The sequence below is a fragment of the Anas acuta genome, chromosome 3 (assembly GCF_963932015.1).
Source record: "Anas acuta chromosome 3, bAnaAcu1.1, whole genome shotgun sequence".
Classification (NCBI taxonomy): Eukaryota; Metazoa; Chordata; class Aves; order Anseriformes; family Anatidae; genus Anas; species Anas acuta.
Genome location: NC_088981.1, coordinates 45,400,923 through 45,410,579, shown reverse-complemented (window position 1 = coordinate 45,410,579; position 9,657 = coordinate 45,400,923). Strand labels below are relative to the sequence as shown.

At 41.1% G+C, this 9,657-nt stretch overlaps 1 protein-coding gene across 6 annotated transcripts in view; it reads right to left on the bottom strand.

The window, feature by feature from the left end:
* Positions 1-893: 893 nt before the first annotated feature.
* Positions 894-9,657, bottom strand: part of RPS6KA2 (ribosomal protein S6 kinase A2) — a 301,250-nt gene continuing 292,486 nt past the window's right edge. For all 6 annotated transcript variants that reach the window (XM_068676930.1, XM_068676932.1, XM_068676928.1 and 3 more), the window contains 4 exons: positions 7,924-8,000; positions 5,340-5,457; positions 4,043-4,180; positions 894-3,655 (listed from right to left, as the gene is read on the bottom strand). In XM_068676930.1, the coding sequence (XP_068533031.1) occupies positions 3,530-3,655; positions 4,043-4,180; positions 5,340-5,457; positions 7,924-8,000 (459 nt within the window). In that variant the 3' untranslated portion in view covers positions 894-3,529. The remainder of the gene's footprint in view (positions 3,656-4,042; positions 4,181-5,339; positions 5,458-7,923; positions 8,001-9,657) is intronic.

The window sequence follows — 9,657 nt, the reverse complement described above, 5'->3', positions numbered from 1 at the left end:
ATGCACTTTGATGGTTTGAAAATTGAACTGTACTATTAATAATAGCCTAAGGCACTAGGTCGCTTTGTGGACTAATAACCTGCAAGATGGTATTATCAAAGAGAAAAAAAAAAATAATTCAAAGAGATTTTTAGACTTTCAGGAGTTAAGCACAGCATATAGTAAAGTTCCTTAAGATTAAATACATATATATATATATAGAGAGAGAGAGAGAGAGAGGCTAAGCCTTTTTCAGTTAAGTTTTCTCCTAGAAAGAATAAATGCTTATTGCTGAGCTGTCGTGTAGCAAGGCGCCTGGAAAGGAGATGCTGGTATAAAGCAGGCAGAGCAGCAGTTAGGCCATGGTCATGCATCTTCCCCTGGATGCAGTTGGGCTGGGGGAAGTGGCAGCTGCTATCAGTCTGAAATAATGAATGCAAACCAGCAGGAGTGGCTGTGCCTTCAACTTGCTGACAGAGGCTCTTGTATTTCAGTCCAAGTGAGTTGCATCAGCCAGATCAACTATGGAAATGGATTAATTGGGTTCATTTTGACTGAAACAGATCAGAAAAATCATCGCAAGAGTATCTCCAGTAGCAAGCCTGTGCGGTGGGTGATCTGCTGTGGTATGCACAAGGATACATAGCTGGGGTAGAGGGGAGGTCCCACATGACAACTTCATCCATGGGCAGAGCTGCTTTCTAAGCCATGTGCCTGTCCACACCCAGAGCAACTACTACTGTTACCAGTGTCAGATTTTCAAGAACACCACAGACCCAACTCCTCTGAGTATCACTTCAAGCACTGACCACACTGATATCCTTCTAATTTGGACAAGCTGAGATAGCATGTTTTTGTGTATTTGCATGGACACAGACACGTGCATACATCTGGATGTACTGGCAACAAAAAAACTTGGTAATCAAAAACCATTATATGTAATTTATGGGCCTTTAGAGGAAAATAATCAATGATCATCAAATATACCAATCAGTACACATCCCAAACCTTGTATGATTAATAGGGATATAGATGGTGAGTTTGAAGAGCTAGACCAGGAACAGATTCAAACCATCAAGTTTCTGGAAGACCCGCATCCAGCAAGCTTGGCTTACAACAATATTCAGATTAAAAAAAATATATGCTCAAAAACCTAAGACTGAATGTATATCAAGAGGGGCTCAAGCTGTTTCCAATGGCTGTGAAGAGAAAGCAAACTGAACCAATGAAAGATGACCAGGAAATCTCCAGGGGAGACAAAAACTGTACCTAATATTTACAGCACTCTTTCTGCCCACATACAATTACACATTAAAAAGACATTTTGTTGAAATAGCACAAATCAACTGGGACACCAGAACACCCAGCCCTCCCTTCAAATTGCTCTTAGCATCCTTGTGCTCATCTTGCCTTCCTCTGGGACAGAAGTCACTCCCAGGGACCTTGCCAGAGCATTTTTGCACGAGCCAGGACATCCCCTACCTGCAGACTCACCTCTCAGTGTGCTGACAACAGAAGTACATGGGACTTAATTAGCTTCCAGAGAGAGAAAAAGTGTAAAGGCAGCAAAAAGCTGATACTGAGCACAGCTTAGCCAGAGTAGCTTAGCCAGTTAAGGTATATTATTCTCTGCTGCTGTGTAGATAAACGTAGACACACCTGCACGTGTTCACACACTCCAATTCAAGCCAATTCATCCTCTCTGTGAAGTTTTACAGCATTGTTTATTCTAGAAAAGAGAAGGGCTTCAAGGAGAGCTGCTTTGCAGCATTCCTGTGTGCACAGCACATAAACCTGAACATTAAATATTGGTTTAAATTATTAAGAATAATTTTAAATTTAAAAATAGACTAATGCAAACAAACAAAATTCAGTCAACACTGGAACACAGATCGTTTTAGGGAGCATATTGCTATAGCAAATGCAACTCCTCGTTCCCTTGGACACCAATGCCATGGTCTGGAAATTCCAGTTTGGCACCACAATGTACAAACTACCCAGCAAGGAAAACTGCTATCTCTAGCATACGAAGCTCCATGTTCACATTTTTTTTTCCCCTTCACAACAGAAAAAAAAAAGCCAACATAGCACATTAACTTCTCCCACAAAGCATCTGAGGTGACAAATTCACTTGGAAAACAAAAATTAACAAATGCAGTACAAAGAAGAATCCTGGTCAGCTCTTGACCACCATATGCCACAATGGATAAGAAAAACAATAAAAAAATAGCTCAGGGAATGAGAAAAAAAAAAAATGTCCATTTTGCTGAGATCCTTTCAACCATGTTTTCTTTCCATGAACCTGAAAAATCCAGGTATTAGGTACAGATTTTTTTTTTATATTTATATATAAATACACGCGTATATATTTATATAAATATAAAAGCACAGCATCCTCCTGTTTCTCCTCAGAATGTACTGTTATTAAAGCTCGTGACAGAGTTAGCTGGGCCCCTCAGAAGCAGACACTGCAGGAAGGGCAGGAAGCAGGGCATCGGAGGAGGCCTGGAGCAGGATCATCACTATGGGAGGGCAGCTGCACCACCCTGCCTGGCCCCTCTGCAGCCCAGGCACCCACAGAGCCTCTTCTGGACCACCCCCAGGTGGGGGACCATCCCCTTCCCTCAGAGGGAACCCCAGTCTGCCTCCAAAGCACCTGCACGCCAGCTCCCTTGGGCAGCGCTCCCCACCACGCTGCCGTGGGTGGCTTTGCTTGCTGGTCTCCTCCTTGCTAGCCAAGACCAGATACCCTTGTGTCCCCTGACCCACAGGCTCCTACTCCCAGTGTTTTACATGAATGCTCTCCCACAGTCTCATGAGACCCCATAATCTCCTTGGAGGACCAAGTTTCTCAGAGATTTTCTGCTCTTGGTGGGCCAGGCCTCCAAGTAAGTCAAGCTCACGGCACGCGCTCCTCCTCAACCAGTGCTGACTTTCTTCCAGAGAGATCAGGGGCAAAGTGCAAAAGATTTCTTGAAATTGGATGGTATTTCCACCACTGGCAGCTCACTCTCCTTCATGTCGTATAACGCTTATTTCAAGTAAGATATCATCCATGTGTCTCTGCAGCCTTCACTCTTCCTGGAGCGAGTGGAGATCAGTAGGTGTTTAGGGGTGACCAGCCGAGCCACTTCATCATGACGCCTGCTGGAACCGCTGAGAACATTCAAACCTGACTGCGTCTTCATTACAAAAAGTGCTTTTCTTGAGAAACAAAATGAAAACTATGTTCCCACGGAACATCTTCAAGACTCAAAAATAGTATTTCCTAGGGAGGGAAGGATGGAGCACGTCTACATTATTTGGCTTTATCTCAGTAAGGAAACAGAGCTACCAGCAAAGTTGGCACATCTTCGTGAAGTTGTTAAACTCAGGATCCTGGATGGAATGTAAAAGAAATGATGGAGCAAAGGCAAACTTTGCCTTACGCTGGGCTTCTGCTAGTTCTGGTGATTTCGTATGCAAGGTGTCCAAAAAAGTTCTAACCAAGTAAAGATGAATCTGTCGAATAATAAACAGTGGGTTTCCAAAGAGGCCTCTTGGGGTACTGCTACAACCTGGTTGAGGTAAGTCTTTTCATGCCCCTCCGCTGAGCCAGATTGGAGGACAATACAGGCTCCAGCCTTGGTGCCTGAGGTGTTCGGTTTAAAGCGAAGTAAGTGGCTGCCATTGCACCCTGTGAAGTAGAAAAAGAGAAAAAAATGGGCTCAAATTCAGTTCTTTTATGCTTCTTCCCTCCGTTTCCCTGTCCAATCCCCTTGTGCAGGGACAATTTCCACAAAATGATCACAGCGTCTGCTGGCTGGGAGACAGCTGGGGTGTCTCTGATTCAAAGCAGTGGGTAGAACGATGTGCAGACTCTCACCAGTTCATTATAATGCAGCTGGAAGTTAAAAATATCAAGCAGATAATGGGTCAAAAAGCTTTACTGTTAGTCTACTGCCATATTACATTTGGCCTCTGTGGCAAACTATTTTCCCAATTCCTCTGTCACTTTCCAGAATATTTACACAAATCCCAACTCTTTCTGGAAGAAATAAAGAAGAAAGGGTGTAGGGCATACCTTCACCAGGTGAACATCCTGCCTGCTGAGTTGGTTCTGAGACAGGTACTCCCTGTTCACTATCCACGGATGTCTTAGCACCTGAACTGCTGTGAGGCGCTGATGAGGGTCTACGTGAAGCATCTTAGACACAATGTCCTGGGTTTAAAAGGAAGAAGACAGTAAAAATGAAAAAGTAATTACTGGTAGTGCAGGATTTACCAAGATCTTCCCAATGGCAGTCATCAGCATGCCGAATGGAGACGGGGATGCATTTCAGATATGCTTTGTAGTTTTTAAGTGTAAAGTCTGATCTTCAAAATTTTCAGGGCTAATGTTCAATTCTCAACTGATAATCCAAACAAAAGATAAGGTGGCAGGTATGCAGCTTCTTGAAAGAGTGTTAACAATTATTAGCGACCTTGTAGGAGTGATAAATGCTACCTAGAGAGGATGCCATCTGCAGGCATCTTTTCACTGACTCTGGAGCCTGCTTACAAGGGAAGCATAGAACAGAAACCAAACATTCAAGACGGCTAAAATTCAGTGATACCAGTTCCACCACATCTGAATATCTTAATTTCCAAACCGGACATCTGATGAAAAATTCATTGTCTGACAATGAGCCTCATAGGTGCTGTTAGCAAGATGAATAAGTTGCTAGGATTTCTTGTGGTTTTGTGGTGGAATATATCAATGTTTTTCCATTGGATACTGCCAGTTGCTAAAACTGAAATCTCCTGAGGGAATATAAAAATTGTGTCAAAGTTTCTAATTGATGCCAGACAACTGTAAGCTTGCCAGCTCTCCTGCCCATCCGCCTGTCTCACAGACTAGTGCATGGTTTGGTGTCCAAAAGTCTCAGCACCAGTTGAATTCTAGCTCCTGGGTTTTTCAGGTTTTGTAATAGATGGGCAGCCTCAACTGCAGACAGTACAAAAGTTAAAAATGCTACCTTATTTACTGCCTGCTCATGCTTAAGTTTGAGGAAGAAAAAGGTGATTCACATATAGACCACGTATTTGTGTCACTGACTACCCTATGCTTCTTTTAAAAGTTCAGCTGCGTGACAAAACAGTTCTGTGCAATATTTATTTTGACAGTGTGTAATTGATGGTGCTATATGATGCCTTAGTTTAATGAAATAAACTACCAAAATTTGTAGCACTTTTTAATTTAGAGTAGTATGAACAAGTGAGCTCTTATTTCATAAGACACTGAGAAATAACCCTTCTGACTGTCTCTAAGTTTGTTACAATTGCAGACTGCCATCCCATTCAAGAGAACAAGAAAAAAATCTGAGAAAGCGTCCACTGACCTTTGCAGTGTCAGATACCGAATCCCAGTTTCCTCCTGTAAGTGCATATTTGCCACTGCCAATCCTGGCCAGAATCTCCTCTGGGGTATCATCTGGTCCATTTGCAAAAGGAGTGAACCTATTTAAAAAAAAAAAAAAAAGTAATTTGCAAATTTGCAGGTATATAACTTCTAGAATCTAATATTAAATACCATTGATTTCAACGGGAATTTGCTTCCAGAATGGACCACCATAGCTACTTCATTTTCACTCAAGCTACACAGTACAATGGTTCCTCATATTAAATAAATAAAAAAAAAGATCTTTTTAGATATATTTCCATTTCATTCTTATTTTTAAGCAATATAATATATATATATATATATTTAAATTCACAGGTTTTCACTTTTTCTTTATTCATTTTTACTCAGTTTTATTGCTGATAGAAGAACCATGATAATGGGAACAGAGAGTAAAAATAATAAAGGAGAAAACTTCATATCTGAAACAGAAAAAAAGAAAGGAAAAAAGAACACTTTGTAGTCTGTTTTGCAGTTCTTTGTTAATCATAAAATCACAATGTGCAAGTCTGCAGGACAAAACAGATTATATGTAATGGGTTATTTAAACTCTTCCTGATCTAGCCAGACAGAAATTAGTAGTAACATGTACTCAGCTTTACAAAATCAGTGCCACATGTACAGGGCCCAGGTTTTTTTCTTCATAAAGTGACAAGTGGTAAGATTTTGCAACTGACTAAAATATGCCAAGCCAAATTTTACTCTGCAATCTTGAACAGCTGTGCAGATTTATAAGTGGAGGGTATCTGGGATTTTTATATCTTCCCTTCCATCTGTCTTTTCTTTTCTGGAAACCTTCCAGTTTGGTTTTTAGGTTGTTAAACAGACATCTTGGTTTGGCCACAGCTTCCTATCCCCCCGGCACATTCAATTCCTCACACTGTATTTTCTAACTTTCAAGATCATTTCAGATTTCACAGAAGTTCAGCCCAGAGAGATCCACGCTGTTATTCCATGCTGTAACTACTGAAAAGGATGCAGTGAATGTTCAGGACTGGCCAATACTCCAAAGACTGTCATTCCCACTGCTGCAATACCAAATATTAATAGGATCCAGACTCGTACTCTAGCCTTCAGTGTCTGAGCTCATAGTGATGATGGGAGGAGAATAACATCCTGAGTGCAAACAACAGTCAGCTCCTGCTTCTCTCCTCTTGTAAGGAAGAACAAGAGCATCCCTGATGCAGTGGTGGCACCTAAAAAGTCAGCACTTCTGATCACTTTACTCTTATTTTCTCCTTTAAGTGTAGAAAAAGGTGAGATACAATTCAGTGGCACCTGGTGGCAAATTTAGCATCTGCTGATTATGTAATATGTATTTCAGATTAAAATATATTTGGATTTTTTTTAGCGTCACATTTCGAAAAGAAACATTTTGAATATAATCAGCTAAGTAATGTGACTCTTGGTAATGTGTTGATTTTATTTACTGATTCTGGTTGTGTATCAATGCAAATCCATGACATTAGCCAAGTAGAAATGGCATTTTTGAGAGGATCACAGCAGACTGGGAGACTGCTCCAGAAAGTCCCAGTGTATTTCAGCTAACGCTGAACACACCTGTAATCAGGAACAAAATATATGGGACAGAAACTCCTGGCACCTTTTCTGAAAGCCACAAAGCAAGTGACACAAATAACGTAACAGCAGGATCTGTTTGTTTCCTGTATGAATTTAGGAATGAATCCAAGCTTCTTGCCGTCTTGCCAGCTGAATGATCATGAAGTAGACTAAAGAGCTGTCAGAGGTCACTGAAAAGTTTCAAGCGGCACTTATCTGGGATAAATACACACATACCACACCCTGCAGCCAGCAAAAGAAATGAAGTGCAGGGGCCTGATATCTCCAGATTGGCTTTGTACACTGTGTTTCCCATTCACCCAGCACATCTTATTCTTATCCCTCTCTGCTTATTTCAATCTTCCAGCCTTCTTGTGCCAATATTTAACTTTAGAGATTGGTAGTTCTATAATCAAAATCATGCTGCCTGTTGCTGTTCTTACTGATCTATTCATTTACTTTCTGTTCTTTCTGAAAACTTTTTTTTTTTTTTTTTTTTTTTAGTTTGTTTTCGTTTGCTTTAGCCTTTGAAGGAGCTGAAATACCTCATTAACAACAACCACAGAAGAATGAAGCTGAAGAGAATACATGTATTAATAGGAGTGAATAAATTTCTTATGGGTGAGGTGACCATGACCTGCTCTCCGCATGCCACTCCTAAATTACTCTCCTGATGTAAAACTTTCATGTAACTTAAGTGGAGAGTAACCTTTTAGATGTCTCAGTGAACATTTACTGGCCCAGGCTGTTAAAAACCTAAGCTACTTGTAAAGTGTCAAAGATACTTATATATTTTGGAAAAAACTTATTCTAATTCTAGGTCTTGGCATCTATTTTTTTTTTTTGCCTCATACAATTGAGCACATCTCCCTGAGGAGGACAGCCAGTTTGCAGTCTGTGTGTGACTCCTCTCTGGCTTGATCACTGCTAAAGTACGCCCTCTGGAGGAAAACCTCTCCACTTACCCTGCCAACATGGTGTACAACAGGATCCCCAGGCTCCAGATGTCACAGGCTGCATCGTAACCTTGGCGTTTAAGGACCTATGTGAAGGAAAGACAAGGGTGAAAACTGGATAATCCACATTCTTGAATTTTTGCTTCTGGGTTTCGAAAAGTACTGATCAGGGATTGCATCTGGTAACATTTTCAGGGCTTGCCCTAATGTCTGGCTTGGATAGGTGACTGACTCAGGAGTAAAATGTTCTGTATGTTTGGTGTGCAAGCCCAGCACAGCTGCCACCTCCACCACGGTGGAGCTGAAGGCAGTTTGTTGGCCTTCAACACCTCTGACCACCTACCACATAGCAGAGCAGAACAACCCTCTCTGCTTACTTCAGTGTTTTAAAACATTTCTTAAAGAAAGCTAGTTAACACTTTGAAATGTGTCCTCCTAATGTGGAGGTCACCAAGCCCACTGTGGATGCAACAAGCATGGGGCTGAGTGACAGTGGTGGGCACATCTGAGCTTTGGATCTGGCAGAGCAAACGGATGCTCACTAACTCAGGTTTAGTGTCAGAATAGTACAGATACATGACAACTGCAAAGAAAAACAAAAGAGTTATTCTTATCTTACTTTTAGTTTAAGAAAAGTGGCCACGTGTAGACTGGGCTTAACAGGTAACAGGCTGAAACTTGATCCCATTTCCATACAGGTAAACCAAACCCCACAGTACTCAGCAGAGATCTGATTATGTTCAGTATTGGTACAGGATGGACAGTCAGACCAGTAAGGGTGTGATCTGGATTTCATTTATGCTAATGCATGCCAGAAGAAATGTCTGTTTGAGTCAGTACAGGTCCAAGTGAAAGCAAAGTCACTGACTGACAGAGCACTGCTGAGGCTGGGGGAAGAACTTTGTTTCTCTGGCTCTGAAAGGCTCAGGAGACACCTCTGGATCTTCTACTTTCTCATAAAAGCAAATGACCATTCTGTTTACTTAACTTCAATTCTGACACACAAGGAGAGTTTTATCCCCTTCTGCTGGATTGGTAGATAAATTATTGCTTTGCAACACACATGAAAAAGGAATGTATAAATTCAACAAGTCTTTTTCTGTCCTTGGGGCTTAGTACCCAGTATTTATTTCAGCTAGTGGGAGTTTATCACAGAAGAGACCAAGAGCTGCTAGAAAAAAGAAAAAAAAAATCAGAAAATGTTGCCTTGACAGATTTTACAAATGATGAGTGGTAAAGCAACCATCTGCCAGGTATGCTGCTAAGCGAACATTTGCTACCTTGAAAAAATATGGAGAAAAAAAATGCACTTTCTCCTGTTGACAAAGCTGCTAAAAATCCTACCTCTGCCTCTCTCTCCTGCACATTATGTGTACTCTGTGGCTGTTATGATTGTTTCTATTTCTTTAGTACCTGCATTCCTTGGCCCTCTATTATGTTAGTTTTTATGAAAAAAAGATTTTTGCTATTTGTTAAGCTCAGTTGCTTTTTGCTCCATGTGTGATACTGAATGCCCAACATTTATCTTTTGGTGTGGGCATACTTGTTCCTTCCAAAGCAGTTACATTTTCACTGCCATCACTGTCCTTCCTCAAATTACCAAGGAAAATTGAGTCAAAAGCAAACGACAGAAAGATGGAGTAGTTATGAAGTTTAGAGGAGTAGGCTATTAAGTAAGTGGTGACACAACTCCAAAATAATGGGCAGGTGTCGCTGCATGCTGTCATTCAGTTTGAAACAACT